This window comes from Urocitellus parryii, chromosome 8, assembly GCF_045843805.1.
Source record: "Urocitellus parryii isolate mUroPar1 chromosome 8, mUroPar1.hap1, whole genome shotgun sequence".
Lineage (NCBI taxonomy): Eukaryota > Metazoa > Chordata > Mammalia > Rodentia > Sciuridae > Urocitellus > Urocitellus parryii.
The window spans coordinates 78,314,063-78,339,286 of record NC_135538.1 but is presented as its reverse complement, the minus strand read 5'-3'; the positions used below and the strand labels follow the sequence as shown (position 1 = coordinate 78,339,286).

At 36.9% G+C, this 25,224-nt stretch overlaps 1 protein-coding gene across 1 annotated transcript in view; it reads left to right on the top strand.

Moving 5' to 3' along the window:
- Sh3bgrl2 (SH3 domain binding glutamate rich protein like 2) overlaps positions 1-24,848 on the top strand; it is an 81,793-nt gene extending 56,945 nt beyond the window's left edge. Inside the window, exons 3-4 of the mRNA XM_026411074.2 lie at positions 16,834-16,914; positions 20,652-24,848. Coding sequence (XP_026266859.1) covers positions 16,834-16,914; positions 20,652-20,663 — 93 coding nt within the window. The 3' untranslated portion in view covers positions 20,664-24,848. The remainder of the gene's footprint in view (positions 1-16,833; positions 16,915-20,651) is intronic.
- The last annotated feature ends 376 nt before the right edge of the window (positions 24,849-25,224 follow it).

Below are 25,224 nucleotides of genomic sequence, written 5' to 3'. Positions count from 1 at the left end.
AGCAACTGCTGGAGTGTGTCCTGTCATCATACTCTGTTCTGGCAGGCCTGTTGAAGACAATGTCTGCTTTTATCCACATCAAGTAAATATGACCCTAACAAAGCATTAGAGGGCAACCAGCACGAGACCTCATTTATCTACCTGCTCCTGTGCACCTTGCTTTACCCAAGGATGGTTTATGAGTGGTCTCATGTGGTTGGTTAACCTCTAGAAACCTATCACATCCCAAGTGACAGGATCCAGAGAGTCTGCCCATTCTTCTATACCCTGAATTGACCAGGAATTTATTACTTTATTTCATACTGAATTAACTAAGCATATGGTACATGGAGTAAGGGTGGCCAATGTGGTCAGTGGACTTCCCTCTCACATTTAGCATTAGAATATCCTTTCTGTTGGGAGGAATTTAAGCTGAATGGAAGTTCCCTGGCTGACTCTCAGTTCTTCTTACCCAGATTTTGAACACTGAGAGGAAGATGAACAAACAGGTTCAGTAGGAATCTGTTTGTGGCAGTGAGTATCCAGGGGTGATGGGGCCAGGCCATTGCTGTCTGGTGACCTTACACAGCTGAAACTGGGTGTGGCCCGAGTTTGTCCTTGGCTACTCAAAACAACAAATCCTTCCTGTTTCTTAAACTGGTTCTCCAGCTTTAATGTGGGTTCTGTCCTCTCCTCACTATGCCTCCATGGATTCCTTTCCCCTTAAGTTGCCGGTGACCTTTCTAGTTCATTTGCATTCAAGAACCAGAACTGGCACCACCATGTTGTTATTGTTGATTCCCAGGAATGTTCTGCTGTGAGCAGGATTTTTCTCTGCAAATCTGGAGATGGGTTCTAAAGATAAACGTCCCAATCCCTAGGCTTTCTGATGAGTTTTAGTGTGTGGTTTAGATTTTAGAAAGCTTGGGTCCTCATGTTCAAAGTTTTAATTCTTTTTTCTTTTTATAGAACTGGCATGTGTGGAATGTGCTAGAAATGAAATCCATATATACCAAGGGAAAATATTTATTCTCCTTTTATCCCTTTTTTCCCTTTCTGTTTAGCAAGCAGATGATTTGGATTTTTAAATATATTTTTCTTTTTTTATTATTAGAAACCTTTATTGTAGTAAAAAACATGTATTGTAAAAATCTTAGCCATTTTAAATGTACAGTTCAGTAGTATTAAATTTAATTCACATGGGTGTGAAACAAACCTCCAGAACTTTTTATCTTACAGATTGAAACTCTGTATCCATTAAACAACTCCCCTCAGCATCCTTCCCAGCCCCTGGCCACCACCATCCTTTCTATTTCTAAGAATTTGACTACTCTAGATACCTCATTCATATAAGTGGAATTCCACAGTGTTTGACCCTTCATGACTGTCTTCTTTCACTTAGCATGATATTCTCAAGGTTTATCCATGTCATGGCTTTGACAAGACTTCCTTTTAAGGCTGTGTACTGTTTCATCCATTCATCCATCAGCAGTCATTTGGGTTGCTTCCACCTCCTGGCTGTTGTGAATAGTGCTGCTATGAACATGGGTGTGCAGATTTTAAATTCCGTTTGATCTATATGTCAGAGCAGGGTTCCTAGATCATACGGGTAGTTCTACTTTTAATTTTTTAAGGAACAGCCAAACCATTTTCCATGCCTCTTGCAATATTTTATAGTCTCACCAGCAGTGCACTAAAGTTCCAGCTTCTCCATCGTCACTCACACCTGATATTTTCCGCCTTGTTTGGTTAAGTTCTTGTGGTACTCAGTCTATTGTGTGTGAAATGGTATCTCATTGTGTTTTTTATTTGCATATCTCTGATGATTAGTGATATTGAATATCTTTTTAATATGTTTGTTAGTCATATTTATTTATTTATTTTGGTCCCAGGGATTGAACTCAGGGACACTCGACCATTGAACCACATCCCCAGCCCTATTTTGTATTTTATTTAGAGACAGGATCTCAATGAGTTGCTTAGCACCTTGCTTTTGCGGAGGTTGGCTTTGAACCAGTGATCCTCTCCCTCAGCCTCCCAAGCTGGAATTACAGGTGTGCATAACTGTGCTTGGCAGTCATTTATATTTTATCTGTGGGAAAATATCTTTTCAAGTCCTGTTCTCTTATTTTAGTCCAGTTATTTGACTTTTTTGTTGCTAGGCTATAGTGATTGTTTTTTATATTCTCGTTAGATAGTAATCCCTTTTCAGGTATTTGACTTGCAGATATTTTCTCCTGTTCTTGTGTTTTTACTTTGTTGACTGTATCCTTTGATGAACAAAAGTTTTTTCAAGTTTGATGTACTCCATTTATCTATTTTTGCTTTTGTTGCCTGTGCTTTTGTTGTCATATGCCAAATCCATGATAAGCTTTTCCCATGTGTTGTCTTCTAAAAGTTTTGAAGTTTCAGGTCATAGGTTTGGGTCTTTAACACATTTTGAGTCCAGTTTCATTCTTTTGTGTGAGAATATCCAGTTTTCCATATCATTTGAGAAACTTGTCCTTTTCCCATTGAGTGGTCTCGGCATGCTTGTCTATCATTAGACCCTATACACAAAGGTTTGTTTTGAGCCTCTCTATACTATTCGTTTATATTTTTTGTCTTTTTGTCAATATCACACTATTTTGATTACGAAGCAGTGTAATATATTTCAATATCAGGAAGGAAGTATGAGTTCTTCAACTTTGTACTTTTTCCAGATGTTTGGCCATTTGGAGTTCCTTGACAGTCTATAAGAATTTCAGGACTTTGTTTCATTTCTGCAAATAAATGCTCTTGGGATTTTAATAGGGATTACATCGAATCAGTAGATTGCTATGGGTGATATTGACATTTTAACAGTGTTGAATGCTTCATTGGGTGTGATGGGACTTGGCTATATTCACAGTTATTTGGGAGGCTGATGTGGGAGGATCACTTGAGCTCATGAGTTTGAAACCAGGCTGGGCTGTCATAGTGAGATGACATCTCAAATGCAAATAAACAAACAAAAACCCTCCAAAGCATTAAGTTTTTCAGTCCATTAACATGGGTATCCATTTATTATGTCTTCCTTAATTTCTTTTAGCATGATTTGTAGTTTTTGGTGTATAAATCTAATTAGGTTTATTCCTAAATATTTTATTCTTTTGATATTATTATAAATAATTTTTTAAAATTTCCTTTTCTAGTCATTCACTATTAATGTATAGAAACACAATTAATTTTTTTAGTTCATTTTGTGTCCTGTAGCTTTTTTCTCCCAAGCTATACTGTATTCAGCTTTATTAAAAACAGTTTTCACAAACAATCATGTATTTCAGGCAGGACATGAGCTGACAGTACTACAACTTCCAAACTCCCTTTTTGGGTAGACTACCAAAATCAGAAAGCCACTATAAACCCAATGAAGTCTTCATGTGATGCTCTGAGTAGGGCAGGTTTAGAAGACACAATTGACATTTCACATTTAACATGTTTAACAGCTTTTCATGAGCCAACCCTGACTTTCAGGAAATGAAATGAAAATGTCAGAATTATCAGTCTAAAGATCCACAGTTGAGAAAAGTAACTGCTTCTCTTTTGAGGGACACTATCTCCAGATTCTTTGACATATTATAAAACCTATTGTTGGGAGTCAGATCTCAACAGGTCTCGGGGTTTAGGGGAGTTAAGTCTATGCCCATGGCAGAGATGGACAGGAGGACATAAAGATGAATTTAATTTTTCTACACCACAGGACTTTTGTCCTAAGGTGGCTGTGTGTGCCATCAGTTAATCCCTCCTTCTGGGAGCCAAGAGGAAGTCTCTCAAAAAGAGCAGGGAAAGGTGTTTCCCCGACAGCAGTCCAGCTTTGGAGATATTCTACTGCTGATACGTGCTCCTTCCCCCAAAAACAACAATGAAGTGTTCTGTGTGCTAACAACATATCTTAAAAAAAATTTCATTTTTATAAAACTTGATAAAAAATAGTATTTCAAACCATACAGTAACCAGATACACACTGTTTTAGTCATCCTTTTCACTGCTGTGAAAAGACCTAACAATTTCAGAGAAGGAAAAGTTTATTTAGGAGCTCACAGTTTCAGAGGTCTCAGTCCATAGAAGGCTGACTCCATTCCTCAGAGCTCCAGATAAGGAGGGAACGTCACAGCAGAAGAGTGGGTGGAAAGCAACTCAGGACACCATAAGGGAAGGGGAGAAAGGGGGTGGGGGAGAGACACTGACTCCACTCCCCAGGAATGAAATATATACCCCAGAGGTACTCCCCCAGGAACCTGCCTCCTCCAGTCATACCCGACTGCCTGCAGTCACCAGCCAGTTCATCCCATCAGGGGAATAATTCACTGATTGTGTCAAGGCTCTCATAATACAAACATTTCACCTCTAAACCATGCATTGTCTCACACATGAGCTTTTGGGGGATACCGAATATTGAAACTATTACATACACAGTTATAAAACACTTCCCTTGGCATCTGCAGCACCTTCAGCTTTCTATGCCTGGCCAGTTTGGGCATCTTCATTTCCTCAGGGTTCTTCACATCCTTGTCAGTGTCGGATTTCTCCTTTTTCCTGTTAGGTACTGTCTCTCCCTTCTTGCAGGGGCACTTTGAGGCTTGGGCTCTGGCTTTGGAGGAGCAGGTTCATCAGACAACCTTGCAGATCTTCTCTGTGATTCATCCTTCACCTTGGCTTTATCTCTTTAGCCTCTTCTTCAGCCTTTCTCCCGGGTATGGTGGCAGTGCCAGGATGCTGGCACTGGATGCTGGGATGAAGTGGTGTGCAGCTTTGGTCAGCTGAGGGGTTGTTTTTGCCTTGTCTTCTTTGTGTCCCATAGCTTTGCTGAATTTGTGTTTTAATTCTTTATTTCTTCTTTTTTTTTTTTTTTAAAGGTGGTACTTAGAAATGGAGATCCAGTCAAATTTGATCTGGCTGGGAAACACTGATTCATGGATTAACCATCAAGGAGGAAAAAGTGGTGGCTGTACAGATAGACAGGTCAGTGTAGGTTTAGCTGAGGATGCCAGTGCTCAGTCAGACATAGGGCAAAGGTGAAGGGAAATAGAGCGGGGTTAGATGTAGTTAGAGTTCGTTTTGTAAAATCCTGTCTTATAATGAGAAAGGACAGTTTATCTGAAAGACAAATGGACAATTTTAAAGAAAGATAACCTTTGACCATTTCCATTAGGCATCTTTTAAGAATATTTTAAAATTATTGCCAGTACTTTTTTTTACACTCTTAAGTGGTATTTAAATGAATTCAGAATGTTAAATTTGTGGCTAATCATGGGATGTAAACCAAGTCAGAGGATAATAAAGCTGTTGGCTAGTTGTATTTAAATAGCGGTTTGGGGCTAACTATGCCTGCCTTACCACATGCTACCTGAATTGAGGCTTGAAAGTAGGCTAGAGAAGGGTTAAACTAATTTTCAGGAGGAGCAGAAAGAGTGAATGACCAGAAGTAGGTTTTTATGTCATTCCTTTACCTCTCCCATGAAGAGAGACAAGGAGACGTGCTAGCCTCTACTAACCATTGGCAGAGGCTTGGGACCTCACCCCAAGCATACTGAAGTGTGTCTATCTGCAGTTGTCCCAGGTACAGTGTTTATATGAGACTTTGGAGAAGATTGTCATGGGATCATATATTTTAAGTATATTTGGCAACTTATTTTTGAATTATGAACAATCTATTCCTCTAATTATGTTTTACAAATTTGTGATTTGGACATGAGATTTAATTTTGAAAAGTCTTTCTGCTATTCTCTGTGTGTGTTGTGTGTGTGTGTGTGTGTGTGTGTGTGTGTGAATTTTTAAATCCCCAAATGTAAACATGAGAAATGATCTTCAACCAAGGTCTTACAAGAAGTGGTTGGAAACAGATATTTAAAAGGTTTACACATTGAAGTAATTGGTTATCTAGCATTATTATTGTTAGTATTTCTCACTTTTTCAGCACTAAAATTAATATTCAAATAGAGATAATTTGAAAAATGAGAATGGGAAAGAAGGGGCAGCAGTCAGTTTTACCTTTCAAATAAGACTGCAAATCTCTGTTCTATGTACTTTCTCTTTTCTTAAAATAGTCTTCAACTTTAAAAATCCCACTGTTGAACATATGTCATTTTGTGCCTTGCTTTATTCTTTAACAAAAACAGTTCCTGTGTCCTTATAAACTTATTTTTTAGAAGTTCCTTTGGGTGGATTATTATATTTAACCTACTCATTCCCCTATGGTGAGCTAGTTAGTTTGTTTCCAGTCACTTGAAATGACAGTCCATTACTAAAAAGCTGTTCTGAAGTACAGTAAATTGAAAGCTATTTTAGAAAACACATTCTCATTTTAGGCTATTCCATTCCATTCTCAGTTCTTTATCGTTCAAGACAGGGCCTTGCTAAGTTGCTGAGGCTGGCCTAATACTTGGATCCTCCTGCCTCAGCCTTCAAGTCACTGGGAATATAGGCATATACCAACACACCCAGCTGGGCTATTCAAACCTTCTTGCCCTCAAAGTCTGTCAGTCAACAGCAATGATTTGTGACATATGATGAGTGGAGTTATTGTTATTAGTTCTAGAATCTGGCTTCAAGATCAAGAAAAAGACATTTGATGAAATGTAAGTAAGAAAATTTAAAACTAGATGATTATTGTACGCATTGATGGCATAACCAGAGTCAAGGTCCTTGTTGTCCAGAGATGCCCAAGAGAATAAAGTCTGTCTTCCCAAAACATCCATTTGACTTGGTGATTGAGCACATTGTAAAACATATTTTTTACATAGCAAAATAAACACAATTTATAGGGCAGGATGTCCCATTTTCATGAACTTTTAAGATTAAGCAAAGCTTCACAGGAATTTCACATTTACAGGGACTGCTTCAGAATTATCTTCCAGTCCTCAGGCAATCAATAAATATTTTAGGTTTTGAGAGCCACGTAATTTTCTGCATATTATGGTCTTATTTCATTTTGATTTTTGTCTGGTTGTTTTATTTTGTTTTCCAACCCTTTAAAAAATGTTAACACTATTCAGTGCTCACGACACCTTCTGTAGTTCACCCCTACTCAGCTTCATCCATTCATATTTCCCTCAGGCTCCCAGAGTTCTTCATTGGTCACATTTGAGAAACACTGAATTGGCAGTTTCCCAAGTCCTCTCATGGCAGTTAAGTATATCTTCTGACAGTGGAGTAGAATAGAACATAATGAGGGGAAGAAATTTTTACCTGTTTCATAGCTTGTCTTTAGTAATTATGTGCTAACAGAATTGTATTTTAAGAGTTAGTAGGCTGGGAAAAACCCTGAAGTCCTAAATTTTCATCCTCATCCCCAGGAGACTGTGCTGTACAATATAGATATTATTGAAAAGTTAATGGTACATCATCCACATGATACTTAGAGTAGAGCCCTAAAATCCCCCACTCCCCTTTTGTTTTTCACTTCATACATCCAGAGTACCAAATCCCAATAATTCTGACCTATTTCTCTCTCAAAACTCAATTCAGATGTACTTGTTATTACACTGCTAATTAACTAGGACTTTGCTTATTACTCCCCCTCCCCCATTACCAGCAGGTGTAGACTTTTTACTGCTATTGACTTTTATCTCATAAAATTTTCTTGACATCTTTGCCTTCAATTGGTCCCCAAGCTCCTTGTGCCCATTTACCTTCAGCATGTTCTGTGACCTTCTTACCTTAGAACTGGTACTCAAAATGCTAGGAACATGGGACATACTTAACAAAGATCAGTCCTTCTGTTTGGTTCTGCTCATGAAGGACTGAGCCTTTGCTGTGGGTGATTTGAAGTCCCTTAGTAAATTGAAAGCTATTTTAGAAAACACATTCTCTGCAGCATTCCATTTTATTAATAAAGGTCAAAGCCAAATTTGTCAAAAGCAAATCCAGTGAATACAATGAAATCTTTTTGTTTGGGAAACCACCTCTATTAAAAGCTCATCTATTCTACAGATAGAATTTTCTTAGGAAATCTTTTTTCTGAAATTGGAAATCTGTACTCTAAGCCCTTCTGTCTAAAAGATCAGTTATCTAATCAAGGAGAATCTTCTCTATAATCTGTAAATATTTTTATGTGGCATCATCTCAGATACTAGGAAAGGGAAACTCAAGTAGTGGGGAATAGGTGACAAAAATTCTTTGTTGCTGATTACTGATCAGCTGTATGCCCAGAAGCATAATAGTTGAGTTAGATATTCTTTGCAGTTCTATCTCTTTCATATAACTATAATTTTTATTCTTTTGTCTATAAATGTTTAATCTTCCATTTTCACCTTACCAAGATGTTTGCCTCGATATTCTACAGTGATGAATCCCTGGGACGTGACTTTCATAAAAATGATGACTGGTGCTGTGAATATTGAAAGCTTTCATCCAGTCTGAGGCCACCCCAGGTGCATGTTTAGTACATCTGAACTAATATTCAAACTGTTGGATTTCTTTCTGTTAGCAGTTTTCTTTTTTTTTCTTAGTCTTATATAATTAAAGATAATGAATCAAGAGCAAAACAGTTAAAACAGTAAGGACATGTTGATACCAATGTCAGTTCAGAAACTGACATTGGTATCAACAGAAAGGCTATTTTCAGAAAGGCAGGAATCGAAAGCGGGCTTCCTTTGCCTTCTTTATAGGTGATCCCTTCCATTTTCCCAAAATGGACCCTCTTCATTTAAGTCCTGCCTTGTTGTTTTCTAAGTTACTTTCCTTCTATGATTCGTTTATTAATGTCTCTATTCCTTGATTTTAAAATTAGCACAGTGTTTACACTTTTCTTTGATACATGAAGGGAGGTAGCTTCTGTCATTTCTCTCTCATTTTGATCAAGTGCACATATATACATAGTATTGGTGTTTATTTCTTCTCTCTTCTGTAATTGTGATAATTATTTACATAAATATCTTATATTGGTGTAATTCTGTAAATACTGCTTCCTACAGACTTGTTCAGTAGTGTGAGCAGCCACAGAGGGTATACAACCTATTCAATCCCGGGCTTAGAGGAGAAGGGCACAAACACCAGTATCTAAAGGATTCCCTTCACAGAGTTCAGCAGTTTACTCTCCAGCACACACCTGTCTGGAAAGACATGAAAAGATACCTTTTCTTTTTCACATTGCTTTTTGTTTTCTTGGACTACCTTCTGAAAAAAACACTTTGTTAACTTGGCATTTCTACCTGGTAAGCTTTCTGATTTTTTTAAAACATCTTCATTTGATTCTCATTCTTAATGGATCATGTTGTTGGGTCTAAAGTTCTAGAATTAAAATCATGTTCCCTGAGGAAGCATTACTTCTTATTCTGTATTCATGGTATTGACTGGAAGACTTCATGTCTGCTGGATCAGATTTTTAGAGGTAAATTGTTTGATTTCTCTCTCTGGAAGATTTTAGCATGTGTGTGTTTGAGTTCTGGAATATGATTTTTTAATTTATTCTGCACAGCAATAGCAATTGTTGGAAGTTTCAATCTGGAAATTTATTTCACTTTGGAAAAGTTCTGTTTGTTTGACTTTCTCCTCTCTTCCATTGTCTTTCTTCTTCCCCTGCGGGATTTATTGTTTTGGGGACCTTTGGCCCTTCATGCCAGCAGTGCTCTTCACCTGTTTAATAATTTCCTTCTCTTGATCTTGATGCTGTGCATTCTAAGAGGCAATCTCAAGTTTTATTTTCTAGATCACTAGCTTGGTTTTTAGTCCTGTATCATTCTATTATTTAATGTATTTATCAATTTTTTTAGCAATCAAATTTCATTTCCAGAAGCCCTTTTGTTGCTGTTGTCTTATTATTCCTTTAAAAATATTGGCTTGTTCTTGTTTGTTGTTGTAGTATTTTCTTTAATTACTCCAAGAACATTAGTTAGCAGCATTTTTCTTGGTTTCTTGTGTTCTCTGAGCTATCTCTATGTTCTCCAGCATTACTTCTGGTTTCTGGCCTTTGTCTTTCTTAGAAGCTGGCGTGACTTCTCCCCAGACTTGCACAGGTCTTTTCCCTTTGGTAGGAGGACTGAGACTGTGTATAAGGCTGGGTGGCAACAGAGAAGCAGGATGAACCCCTCCAATGCTAATGAAAGAGAGCGTTACAAAGGCAGTGGAGGATGCTGTCCTTCCAAGACACACCTCCGTTCCATTGCTTTCTGTGCCTGATTTGGAGCCCAGACTGACCACAGACTCAAGAGTTTGCTCAGCAGTTCACAGTTTTGTCCTGAGAGCACTTCTTGAGAGCTCTGACTACACTATACAAAGGATTGCCTCTGCCATTATACACACACTTCTTTGTGCTTTAGTGTTTGCCCATCACAGTCTCCAGATCATTGTAGTCATTGTCTCGGGCATGCAGTTTCTGTGGGAGTTCCTTGGGAAGGATTGCTTTTCTGTTGTTTTGGTTCTGTCACTTAATTGTCATTGAACCATGGTTTCCTTTCCTGTTTACTCTACCTTTCCAGTTGTATTTGCATTATATATTCTAGGCATTTCATAAAATTGTATTGCTGGAGGGTTGGGGATATAGCTCAGTTGGTAGAGTGCTTGCTTTGCATGCACAAGGCTCTGGGTTCAATCCAGCACCACATACACCCACAAAAGAAGAAAATCATATTGCTGGACCCCTCCAACTTCAGTAGCACTTGGATAAGAGAAGAAATGGCTGCATGTGCTTACCTGCCATCTTGCACCATTGTGGTCACCGGTGTTAAACATGAATTAAGAATTTGAAAGCCTCAGCTTTGAGCTTGTGCTTATTTTGGTGTTTGGCATAGAAATTGCTGAATGAAGCCTTGTAAGGTAACTACATCTCACCCATTGTACTAGGACTGGAACTGCCAACTACTTTTTCTTTCTACGTCAAGATTTCATAACATAGAGTATATCATTAAAGATCCTTATTCACTAAATCAAGAAATTTGCTCAGAGGCTATCTTTTAGGCCTGAAAGAATTCAAGCAGAAGGAGTCTCTCTCCCCATTTTAAAACAGCAGCAGCAGCCATGGTAGCAACTCTGTTATAGTCTTAAAAAAAATCTCTTTAAATTTTCTTTTGGGTAGGCCAGATTTCCTTTTGACTCATGTATACTGATTGCTGTCACCATTTCCTTGTTGGCCCCATGTTGTTTTTGTTCGCTGCAGCCTCCTGTTTGCTTGTGCCTCTGGCATGTAGAAATAATATGGTTCTGTCACTTAATTGTCATTGAGCCGTGGGAAGCAATACAGCTTTTCAGAATGACTGCTGTGGGCTTTCCTAACTGTTCTCTTAGGGAACACTGAAAGGGCAAAGAACTTTAAGATCTTTGTCTCAGATGCTTGCTTAGTCCATAATGGTCTAATTGGGGTGTGCAGATAATGTCCTTATGTGAGCTTGTGGAAGAATGAGACTATTGTTAACCCTACCTGTTGTAGATTTTATCTTGAGCTTCAAAATGTCTCACACATTGGTTTTCACTTGAGCCTAAACAAGTATAGGTGAGGGGAGACTCTTCTTTTTTCTTTCTTTGTTTTTTTTAAACAGCTCTTCAGCTTGCTTTTTTCCTTCTTAAAATTATAGCTTTTAAATAAATGTTAACCATAGTGAATAGGAATGCTGAGTTATGCTATTATCTATACAGTTCAAAATTTTTTATTTTTCTAAGCAATTAGCATTAGAAATAGTTTTCATCCTTTGTCTTAAATGTAATGAAAATACACTGGCTTACTGAAACTTGCTGCTCTGATATTGCATGTAATATGTGTGTATCCTTCTGCAAATTCATTCTTAACTGATTTTTAGATCCTATAGTTACAGAATGTTGATTGTTCTGAAAATTGCAATCTGCAGACACATATTTACAAACACTTCAGGGAAAGTGCCTTTGTATGAAATTCAGCAAGTCTATTTAGAAACCTTATGTGAGTTTTTAAACTCTAATGCTTTTAACCTTTGTAGTAGAAACTCTAATATTTAAAAATATATATCAGCTTGACAAGTGAAACAATTTGATTACAAAGCAGAATTTTTTTTAGAAAGTATTATAGCCCAAGGCCATAATATAAGAATACTATATTCATATTATAATGTAATAGCAAGTGATATTTAAATTCCTAAGACTGTGTTCTTCCTAAAGGATTTCACATCGTACAATTTAATTCTGAAAGAAGGCATTAACTATTAAGAGGCTTTAGATTTTAAATTATCAATCATCTATTCTTTGCCCTAGTATGACAAAGGAAATAATTTAATTTCTTGCACACTTTAAGATTTATCAAAACACTCAAAAGCTTTGAATGTTAGAAAGTTAAATTTTTATGCTATTTTAAAAAACTGGTAAATAATAGAGTAAAAATAGGATTTACTCAAACTATATTACTAGCATGATATTACCTAATGCATGACACATTGGTCATTTATTAACAAACAACTCATCTGTTCTTTTGACACAGATTGTGTTAGTAACCCAATATATGTCATGTACTACTCTGTTTGATTTTTAAAAATAATTTTCTATGAATTATTTTGTTTTTAAAGCTAATTAGCAAATTTTGTACTTGTTACTTTCATACCTTAAATGCAATTTTCTAAACTTTCAGTGGATCCAATTCAGTATTCAGGCAAGAAGCCCCCCAGCCTTAGTGATATGGTATTAAGTTAAAAGTTCATAAAGTAACAATAAGATTTACAATTTTTATGACAAATACTGTTCAAGAGAAAATTTTCTTTTTATAAATTAGAAATGTCATTTTTAGATTTTTAAATATCTGACTTGCTAGTGATGAAAAATAAGAGCAATTTAGTGTGGATAAATGGTTTGTTGATCATGTTACATATTTTCTCTATTTGCATATATGTACATATTTTTAGATGTTGTTTTTGTGTGTATGAAACTTATTTGGGAGTTTACCTGATTTCCAGTTTTGTGATTTGGAGAATTGTGATCATTTTGATATTTTAAATATAAACACTGAAACCTGAAGTATAATTATTGTCTCATTGCAACTTGCCTTTTATTCATTTATATATACAATATTTTCATGTTATTGCCACAGTCTTTGAAAGTAAAATCACACTACATTTATAAAGATTGAGTCATCGTTTCTCATTTTATTACATTGCTGAATTTCACACTGACATCAGAGATTTTTAGTTAAATAGAAGAAAGAGAAGCCTATTAAACTCAAGGGCAGAAACAGAATTTTGATATCTACTGGCCCTTGATCTTACCTATTCAGTCAAACAGGAGAGGAACAAATTTTCAAATTGATATCCCTAGAAACAAGAATATCTATGCCGGATTTTGCATTTGGCTACACCTTAAAGTCCACTAAATTGCAGCTCTACTGGATGCTGCATTATTTCTGAGAAGTCTGGAATTATCTATCAGGTTACCAATAAAATCTGGAGTCCGAGAGCCTCTATAGTATCTGACACAGCTGGGAAGAAAGTCTGAGGAGGTGAAATGATAAAATTGTATAACTCACATGGTACATTGATGGGCATTAAAACCATAGATGCTGATACATGAGCATATACCCAATCCAGTTTCCCAGAAATGGGATTTGTGAAGCAGATAATTGTTGGTGCAGTGGTCTTCTCCTCAAAACTGATGAGTTAGGCAGAACCAGACTATATAGGGCCTTTTACACCATATCAAAGATTTTAGTCCACATTATATGACCAGTGAGATAATAAGGTGCCATTTATGAGAGGTCCTTATTGTGGAGTGGAAGATCATGAATTGTGGTTTAGACTTGTTTTAAGAGTCTTTAATAGTTTTTTGCTCATGTAGAACTTGACCTCAAGGGAGAGTTCAGATCTAGAACATTTAATTAGAATGGATTTCCTAGGAAAAGAATTTAGACCCAGGAGAAACAGAATAGGCTATAAAGAAGAACAAGCACACTGAATTTATATAGTGGATATCTAAAAGGATAGAATAAATATAGTTCATAATTTAACTGTCTTCCTCCTCTTATCATATCTTACTCTAAGCATTTGGATACAACTCTAAGCAAAAAATTGTTAAAGAGAATGTGTATGGAACAGTATTATTTCTTGAACCTAGATCAGTGAAATGTCACTAAGCTTTTTGAAAATGGCTTTGTGACAAATAATGTAACATTTTTAGTTTATGGAATTTTGTCTTCATTATACACCAAACTTGCTATCATTAGAATCATATTTTATCTTAGAAAATTACAAATGTTCTGGGGCTGGGGATGTGGCTCAAGCGGTAGCACACTCGCCTGGCATGCGTGTGGCCCGGGTTTGATCCTCAGCACCACATACAAACAAAGGTGTTATGTCTGCCGAAAACTAAAAACTAAAAAATAAATAAATATTAAAATTCTCTCTCTCTCTCTCTCTCTCTCTCTCTCTCTCTCTCTCTCTCTCTCTTTAAAAAAAAGAAAAGAAAAAGAAAATTACAAATGTTCTTACAAATTCCATGAAATCTTTTGTATCCAAAGCAACCTTCTACTGCCTCATTATTTTCTTTACTTGAGTGTTTTATAGTATAATTTCTGAAACTTAACATGTTGAACTCTAGCTTTCCCTTAAATCTTTTCTCAAATCTTTTTCTATCAAGTCAGAAAGCTCAGAACCCCTTTATTCTTACTTCTTCCAAATCTTCACATCTGATCCACAACCAAATATCAATTCTGCTTCTGAAATAGTTCTCTGGCCTGTCTAGGTCACCATATATGTGGCCATCATTCTGCTCCAAGCTGTCACTGACATCTCTTACCTGAATTACCATGGTGCTCTCTTCACTTTTCTCTCTGGTTTCCTTCTTGCTGCCCCCTCTCTGAGCATTCTTCGTATAGGTACTTAGGTATTTTCTTAAAGGAAGGTGAATCAGTGTGCTCCCTTGCTTAAAACCCTTACATTATTTCATTTAATACTTAAATTAAAACTTTTTTTTCTGTTTTACAAAGTCCAGCACATGTGGATCCCAGTCAACCTTGCCCTTTACTGTGCTTTCCCCTGCCCTGGATGACCCTGTCCCAACACGTTCTGTGCTAATTCTACATCTTTATATTTTAACTTAAATGCTGAGCCTTTCTTTTCAGATATTTCTTCTTCTTGGTTTGTCAACACAGTCTTCTCTTTAGGGCTGATCCTAAATGACAGAGCAACCAGTGCAAAGCCTAAAGCTCAGATGACCATGAATTAAAATTACTTAACTTCAAAATCATGAGATTGGTTGATAAAGATGTTGGACAAGAGAATCTGTCCACAGAGCCAAACAGTTCTGTGGGGACAGGTGCATGGAGTACATGGCATGCCCTGGGTGTGAGGCCATGTGTTATAGTCCCTGTGTTTGCTCCACATCCTGCCCCTTAATTGGTTGCTGCAAGGACAATTGGCCAAAAATTGTATTGTTGGATGCCTGTAATCTGCTTAGCAACTGCCTGAGTATATATACATGGTAACTGCACAATAAAATCAGACCTGCTTTCTGCTCCGTCTCTGGAGGTCTTAAATAGCAACTCCGCAGCCACACTCTCCTCTACCCTGTTCCATGGACCCCCTCACTGGACGAGAGAGAACCCATGCAGTTCAAAAGAGGAGGCATGCTTTTCAAGAAGCAAACTTCTACTGTACAAGTTACTGACTCATTTAGATTTCTAGACTAATTTCAAAAGTACTTATAATGCCATTGGCTCAGCTCAGCAGTGGATTCCTTAGGGCTCAGTGAGAGCAGCATACAGGGGACTCCGTGCCTGGTTTCTTGTTGGGCAGGATGAAAGAAAGAGTGTGAATTTCAGCACTAGTTAAACATGGCCCCAAATCTCAGCTCTTCCACTTGGTGGTCAAACTTGGGCAATATATTGCTTCTCTTGGAGCCAGTCTCTAATCTCATGGACTGTGGTGAAGAATAAATGATGTAATGATTTTAAGGCACCTAGAAAAAAAGGAAGGCCTGCAAACGATTCTAATCATTGTCTACTGACAGTATTTATCCTTAGGAAAAATTTGCCATTTTTAAAAGTGATTTACATCAACTTAGAAACTAGGTAGTATGATACACGTAAACTTTGGAAAGAATTCACACACTGTCTAGAATTTCTCCCTGGCTTCTCTTGTGAAAGTAGCAAGAGAAAAATGATTCTGTGTCTGAAGCAAAGATAAATGTTAGAGAGAATATAGTTTCTTTTAGTCTTTATTTGATCTTTTTATTCTCTCTGAAGACATAGTCTCAAAGAATGAGGAAAACTTCAAAAGCAGAATAGAAACACTGGCATTGACACATGGAGACCTTTGTGGCTTTATGTTTACCTACTGATTTTTTTTTTAAGCCATAGATAGCAAAATGTCAAGAGTGAAATTGGGAGGCAGCCTTCCATGTTGAAGCCTAGAGTAAAACCTTAGGTCAGTGTGACTCACACAGACAGGTGTTACTTTGGCACATGAGGTTTTCCTATTTTCGTGAGGTATATGTCCCTATTTCATTTCTGTTGTCAAATGTTTTACCTTTTAATCCTGTCACAGGTTTTGGATTAAAAACTTGTTACATTGATCATCATACTCAAGGAAATTTTTAGGCCCTAACAGATTAAATCTAGTAGCTATGTGTCATTCTTTGGCCTGGACAGAGCAATGATACATTTTTTTACTTCCATAAAGGATTTTTCAGCTGGGGGTGTAATCTCAGCGACTTGGGAAGCTAAGACTGGAGAATCCAGAGTTCAAAGCCAGCCTCGGCAACTCAGCAAAACCCTGTCTCTAAATAAAATATTTAAAAGGTATGGGGATGTGGCCCAGTGGCTCAGCACCCCTGGTTTCCATCCCTGATACAAAAAAAAAAAAAAGAAATTTGTCAGAAGCACCAACCATACTGTTTTTTTTTTTGTTTGTTTGTTTATTGATTTTACTTTCCTCTTCTTTTTTCTAGGATTATGACAGTTTTTTTGAATCGAAGGAAAGCAACACTGTCTTTTCATTCTTAGGCCTGAAACCACGATTGGCATCAAAGGTAGGTTATTTTTTCTCCTTTTTGCTTTAAAATTCATCTTTCTTGAATTGTTCTTAGGGATAGAGGTTGAAAGTGTTAAAGAGATGCACAGATAGTCTCTATTCATAATTATAGACTATCTAGTATTAAGACACACAAAGATGCCTAGGTTTTTCTGTTTCCATTGTCAGTCATTGCCATAAATTAGGACATTGATTTACTTATAATTTAGACCTCATTCTTCCAAAAAGACTTAAGGTAGCAAAAAGTATAGCTGCTTTCTATTTTAAATTGCAATTTTTATCACAGTTCACTCTCTGCATTGGTGGATTAAAACAAGGGTCAAGAATATAAGCCGATGTGCTGGCACAGCCTATAGTCCCAGCGGCTCAGGAGGCTTGTGAGTTCAAACCCAGCCTCACCAAAATCAAGGTGCTAAGCAACTCAGTGAGACCCTATCTCTAAATAAAAATACAAAATAGCGCTAGGGATGTGGGTCAGTGGTCGAGTGCCCCTGAGTTCAATCCCTGGTACCCTGACCCCAAAAAGAATATTTGAAAAGAAAACTGCCTCTGCACTGAACATGTACAGTTATTTCTTCTTGTCATTATTTCCTAAGTAACACAGTATAACACCTGTTTACCTCATGTTAGGTATTATAAGTAATCTAAGGCTGATCTGAAGTATATAGGTAGGTGTGCCTACATTATGTGCAGATATTTTCTCTAAGGAACTTGAGTATCTGCAGATTCAAGGGGGTGGGATCTTAAAACCAATCCCTCACAGATACCTAGGGACAACTGTACTTTAAAATTTTTGTGATAGCACAATCAAGGCCATATTTGAAAATTCTTTTGCACATTTAGCTTTTTTACATTGAAGGAAGGGTGTTCTATGATAAGTGGTCAGTCTTGGAAAAAATACTGCAATTCCTAAGCCAGTCAAAATATTTTTAAAGCCCCTTTATTAAGTCATATGTCTTTTGGAAAACCTGAAGGACCCAGGTTGTATCATATTTAGACCTAAAAATTTTAATTTTTTTCATAACTTAATTAATATGTATTTAACACATTACTTTCAAAATTAAAAAGGTATTAAGTCAGATAAAATATTTTGATTATTTGACTTTTATAAATAGTACTTATTTCTTATTATAAAAATAACCTAGACTCATTTAGAAAATTTGGAAAAATATGAAGAAAGTATAAAGTAGAACATAAAAATCACTATTCACCATAAAAACCAAGCTATTCACATTGACATTTTTGTGTGTTTCCTTGCGGTCTTTATATATATATATATATATATATATATATATATATATATATATATATATATATATATAGTAGCTGAGGTTTTGACTATATTTACAATAGAGACTGAATTCTAAAGTGTGTGTGTGTGTGTGTGTGTGTTTTTCACACAATTGAAATGGAAGTACATTACTGGGAGTTTTATTGTCTGTAAGTAATAGGCCTTTTGAGACTACCCAGGATCTCTACGATTTCTGGAACACCTGTGGGAGGAAGGCAGAGACATCAATAATGTAAATTATACACCAGTACCTGCAGTGCATAGCCAATGTGAAATCTTGCTTTGTTTTAACATCCGCAAGTCAACAGATGGTTGTGGGTGGTTTCCATGTACGAGTTTTAAGTAGAGGCAAAACCCACACATAAAGTATTTACAGGTTCTTAAAAACTATTTTTATGAAGATGTAACATTTGAATACTTGTTAAAAAATTAGAGTATTTTTATAACATGTTTCATCCAAACATATTAAACAGTATAGATTTATCTTCAAAGAACTAGAAAAACTGGGGTAGGAAAAATCTAATGAATGTATAAACCCAGGGGATACCATGGTCTATGTAAAAGCCTTTTTAAAAACCCTGTGTACTTGCCATCTTTGTTCTCATTTTCCCCAAAGATGTAGGTTCTTTAGACACTCTGCAGTCTGACTCTTTAATTCTTTAAGCTGTTTAGGCCTGGGGTTGTAACTCAGTGGTAGAGTGCTTGCCTAGCCTGCATGAAGACCTGGGTTCTATGCCCATCACTGGCCCCATGTCCCCAAAGTAGAAAACAAAATTTATTCTGTCTAGAACTTCTTAAGAAATCTATTATCTATAAAATACACATTCTCACATGGCTTGTGGCCACAATGTTAATGTTGGTCTTGGTGCTATTGCAGCTGACTTGATTTGAGTGGACCAAGTTCAAAAGCACTAAGGGCCTTGGGCAGCCCCACCCATTCAGCCAGCCATCTTCAGTTCCATGAAGGAGAACTAGCAGGGCAGGAGCACTTGGGATCAGAGCAGATGTCCATAGTGCAGTGTCTGTGTTGCTTGCTCTCACAAATATTCAGGGGCTTAGAGGTTAAGAGCAGCTTAGACTACATCTTTATATGAGAGAAGGGAAACTATAGGAAAAATTTAGCCTTTTCTCCCCATTTTAGTGACTTATTATTCACTTTGGTAATAATCCATTATATGGTCTACAGATTAAGGCTTTGACAGCGTGTTCACAGATTTGATGTACCAAAAGATGAACCCCCTTTTCTTATCTCCTTTCCTACTCCCTACTTTCATGCACACATGAAAGATAAGATAGGAAAGCCATCCAGGAAACATAAGGATGCCGTTAGCATCTATAATTGCTCCACAAATGGGAAAAGAGCATTCATGGGCCCCACAGGCACAGGTGCAGTGTAGATTCCAAGTAAGCTGCTCCCAGAAGTAAACGGAGCAGAGGAAGCCTGGAAATCACCAAATGGTGTCTTGCAGGCCACATTAGCTGTGGATATGTTATCTGTCCAGTGCAGAATTTTTGAAAGTCAAAAGTAAATGGGTTGATAATATTTATTTAATTTTTTAATTTGTTCTTATTTGTTATACGCAATAGTAGAATGTATTTTAACATATTATACATATGTGGAATATAAATTCTCATCCTTCTGGTTGTACATGATGTAGAATTACATTGGTCATAAGTTGCTAATATTTAAAATACAGATTTTTATGCTTTTCTTGAAGTTGGGAGGTGTAGAAACTCAGGAAAAGGGAACACTGTCCCCTGTGAGTGGCTGGAGCCAACAGGGGCTGGCCCACCATGGTACTTACACAAGCACGAGAAAAGGAGGCCTTCTTGCTAATAATTTTATGTTGAAACTCATCAAGTTTGTTATTTTAATAGACTAATCAGAGCCTGTTATAGAAGTTTTTGCTTCCTGATCTTTGCCATTCAGGGGTGATATTTAGAATACTTAACAGAAGGGAAATGCTGCCAGAGTTGGAGGCTATGGAGGCCTCCTGTGCCAGGTGACAGCTGTTTAGCAGTTGGATCATGGCTGGAGAGGAGTGGAGGGGCACTTGGGTGATTGAAGCAGCGACTATTTACTAGCAGTTATGGCCATACCAATGCTGTTCTTCACATAGGGTCAGCATAAACCAGTGCCTCTGCAAGCCCCCTGGGTGAGATAATGCTCACCCATCTATGAGCTAGTAGAATGGTACCTTTAAGAGGAGACTCAGTGGGATGTTGCTTTCTACTTTTTATATTTGGCAGATCAGATGAATGTGATTTAAATCTGGGCTCTGATCCCGAAACCCAGGATTTGCTCTTAACAATCACTTGGGGGTAATGTATTTCCAACATCTCTGTTCTTGACATTTAAAAAAAAAAAATACTGCCAAGAGCAGATTTTCTTGTCAATGTAACGCAATGCTGTAACTGGTGTTTTTGTTTGTTTTTTTTAACAGGCAGAACCTTAGTGAGGCAAAGTGGAAGGTGACGGAGATGCATTTTGGAGCACCCATTGGTACTCGGCACACACCTGCTTACCTAATGCATCACTGTGACAAAAGCCACATGCATCAGTAACTTTGCTTGCCACGAAAAGGGTGTTTTTGGAAGATGTGGGTATAATGGGGATTGCATGATTGCTTTAAACCAAATCAGGACTGAGGTGGATTTTTTCTTCCCAATTTGCCTGCAGTTGCCTCACTCACCTGAAAGTACTGTCTTCTGTTACGGGTGTGCTTCCTTAATAACTGATAGACAAGTGGGTGGCACCATTAGAGAGAAAATGTTGGGTCTGCCCTAGGATATAGTAGATGTCAGTATTGCATAAACCTACTTCTCTTTAAGCTGCTTGGATTGCATCCTTGAAATTAGTCTGCCAGGCTTATTAGAATCTTTGAATAAAAAAGAAAAAAGCAATGCTGATTGACAAAAGGGCATTGAAGATTTTTGCTACAGAATCATAAACATCACTGCTCCAGTGCTTTGTAATAACACCTGTTGAAAATGTCAGATGTTCTAGATTCCTTTTTGTAATGGAAACTCTTAACCCTCACAAATCCTCTAAGCTCCTACAGATGTTTCCAGAAATTACTGTTGCAATATTGCATGATCACAACCAAGTTACAGGGATGAAGATAATTACTATTGCAAGGGGAAAGTTTCACCTAAATGCACAAGACTGCTTGAAAGATATATTTTAAGAGGTGCACTAATTAGATAGTCAGTTTATAGGGAAATTGTCTGATTCGTATCTGAAGGCATTTCAGCTTTAGCAATTTATATATACATAAGTGCACATATATTTTTTAAATTCAGCTCCCCAACAGCTGCTTATTCTATTTTGTGAAAGGATTATATTTTTTTGAGAAAGGAAGATCTCAGTTAGATATATTTTGTGGACCCTTGATGATGCATATTAAAAGATACCAATATTGCTATAGAATTAATTTTTTTCTTATGTTACTTTTCATTGTTCTACTATTTTTCTCATCTAGCCACAGTCTCATACTTTTCAGAGTAAAATCGATACACATTCTTACTTCATATATAAGCACAAGTGAGTTTTCAGAGCAACATATATGAGAAGGGGGCTGTCTAAAGAGTAACTCTGAATTGTATTTGGCAAGCAGATCTGCTCCCATTGGAGTGGACGCTGATAAACACTGAATATGTTACTTTATTAGGGCAGAGGTGTCTTTTCCATATCCTTATATTTTTAAGGGTTTTGAATTGCCAAACATGGAACAGCCTTGAATATGATAAACTCTAAGAGGGATGACTAAAATACTCAATTATTCCTAGCATCCTAATACTAGACCTTTTATTATGATACTGAGAAGGATATGTGTAAGAAATTGAAAGAGCAAATGAATTAAAGCATCACATACCCTGTCCCCATACCTTGATAAATGTGGACTATTCTAAAGCACTTTTTGAATGCTGAAGCTGAAATCCCAGCCTGATATTTGCAGTTCAGGACTAGAGTCAGACGGAAAGCATGACACAGATCTTCTTGACTGGAAAATATATGATCTGCAGTTTTCTCTCCAAGGAAAGCTGTTGTCAAATCATGGGTATTACTGGTTAGTTGATATTAAACAAGATCCAGGTCATATTCCATTTGATATATCCCAGGGACTATCCAGGAATGTTTATTTCTAACTGGATATTGTATTTGAGTATGTTAGTATGTGAATCTTCTGCTAAGGCTTATAAGTTTTTTTTTTTTTTTGTATGAACCCAGGGGTGCTTTTACCACTCAGCTGCATCTCTCTCTCTCTCTCTCTCTCTCTCTCTCTCTCTCTCTCTCTCTCTCTTTATTTTGAGACAAAGTCTTACTAAATTGCTCAGGCAGGCTTCAAACTTTCCATCCTCCTGCCTCAGCCTCTGGAGACACTGGGATTACACCATCCAGTGGTGTAATTTCTTTTTAAGATACAGCAATTTTTAAAGTTGTCATGTTGTAATTATTCAGTTTACATTTAGTCTGCTCTTACAAGTGAGTGCTGAGAACTAACTTAATAAGGTTGAGGCTTTGCAAATTCTAGGATTGTAGTATCAATACCATGATTGCTAACCAGAGAAAGCCACCCAAATTTGTCTGATAACTTTCAAATTAACTATAATATGCTTAGTATGATTATATTAAACATAGTGCTAAACTACTATCAAATACAAACCATCTTACTATGATTTTGGGAGGGGGCTATAAAGAAGTACAAGAGAACACCCTCAGGTGGCAGTGTCCTTGCTAGGATAGACTAGAAGCACAGTGTATGGAATCTACCACAGTATCCAGGCTCCACAGAGTACTGAAGTATTGCCCTCCAGGACCACCCTGTTTACAGAGAATATAGTGTCCTTAATCATACTCCGACCAGCTGAATTCCAAGCATAAAGTAATGATGTTCTTATTTCCTTTAACTAGCTGCCTTTGATTTTGATAATCCCAGTCTTTAAAACCCAGGAAAGAAGTGGATTTGCAGGCATAGATGTAATAACAAGGATATTTCAAGACAGAATTTTAGTTTCCTATAATAGGTTTCTTAGGTTGCTAAAAATCAAATATGCCATTTTAAAATTATATGAAATATAGAGTACCATCTTGCAAGGTGTATGCAGACCAGAAGAAAAATTACTTGGGGAAATAACTTGTTTTTCCAAATTCTGATGTTTTATTAAAATCAAAGAAGAGAAAATGAAGGTATTTTGCCCTCAGACTCTAATATATTTGAGATTTTTCTGTTTTATTCATTAATTCAACACTTATGCATAGATGTTTTTGTAGCACATGAATTTAATAATGAACTGAACTTATTTTTATCTTTTTGTTATGGAAAGGTACCAAAGTTTCTTTCTGTTTTGTTTCATTTGTCTGATTTTATTGTGGGACTTTGCTTTTTCCTAGAAATGCTTTTCATTGAACAGCTCTTCTTAAGTGTCGGGATCCACTTCAATCTATATAATTATTGTTTTTTAGATATCAGTTTGTATGTGTTTGTCTCTTAAGGCATTGATATTTATACTCAGCATTAAAGAAAAATGAATTCCAGAAAACAAGTGTTCTAAGATGGAGTTTTGTTTCCTCCCATTTATCACATTTTCTAATTTTAGTTCTGGGTTTGGCTGAATCCTTTCTGTTTCCCTGGGAAGATTTGTTTTTACTCCTCTCCACAAACCTGTGCATAAAAGAATCTGTGCATGAAAGCTGCAGATTTGGTTGTAAAAAAAGAAACAATGCAGATATATCATGTGATCATTTGAGGAACTATGCAGGTGGTCCTGCCTGTGTTGGGAGGGGAACACAGAGTCATCTCATACAGTGACCAGTGATAGTGACCAAGGACAGAGTTAATCATTCAGCCACTGCCTTGGTTCAGTTCCCTTTGTGGTCTCAACTGAAGCCACAGTTGATGGATATGGTCCCCTGTTGGTTGCAGAATACAAGGACAGGTTAACCACTACTTATTCTGTCAGGGTCCCTTTGAGGCAGCCAGTCACCTCTGAAAGCAGAAGAAAACTTTGCTGAAGGCAGTAGCTGAGGTTGCTTTTATCACTAAACTATGTCAAACCTTAGAACACCAGGATAAAGGGAGGGTGGAGGGAGGGATCAAAGGGAACAAGCTGTAAATTTGCAGAAATGTGCTAAATCATGAAACCAAATAAGCAAAATGACCACTGCCTTCTTGTGTCTCAGATCTGCAAAGTTTTCCTACTTCTAGAAATGCATGATTGGCTGTCCTTTCTATCAGCATATATTGAGCCCTTAAAATGTGATGGATCCTATCCAAGGAGGTCAGTAGTCTCCACCCTCAAAGATGAAGCAGAAATAAAAGCAGCAGTTATGTCCAGTGGTAAATGAGAGAGTTGAGTAAGTTCTTAGCACTCCAATCTGTGGTTCATCTGAAAAATTACATGTAATCTTTTTCTTTTTTAAAACCATTTCAACTTTAAAAATTTCATACTTGTAGTGGAATACACATAGACACCTACATACACATATAATATATATTAAAGATAAAGCATAATAATAAACAAATCCTTGTGTGCCTGCCACCTACCTTACTGCTTTTTTGTGAAGCACTGTGTGTTGTTCCCCCAACCTATCCTCCTCCTTGTCCGATAAAAGGAGCCCTGTCCTGCTTTCATGCTGATCACAGCCTTCCTGTTCTTTATCATTTTGTTTTCATGTATGTATCCTTAAAGAATAATAAATGGAATTAAGCTGGATATATCTTCTGTCATTTCCTTTTTACATTTATTGCAATAGGAGTTTTTACTACTAAATATTGCATTGTATGAAAATATCCCATATAAATATAAATAGAAAAGGAAATGTTGCTATGAACATTCTTTTGTTTGTGATTTGTGGTGCACATACCTAAGAGTGGACAATATACCTTGAATAGAATTGCTGGATTGTACAATAAAAACACATCATCAGCTGTAATTGATAAGGTCAAATTGCTTTTCAAAGTAACGGTACCAATTTAATGTTCCCACCAGAATGTCATAATTTCCAGGATTGTA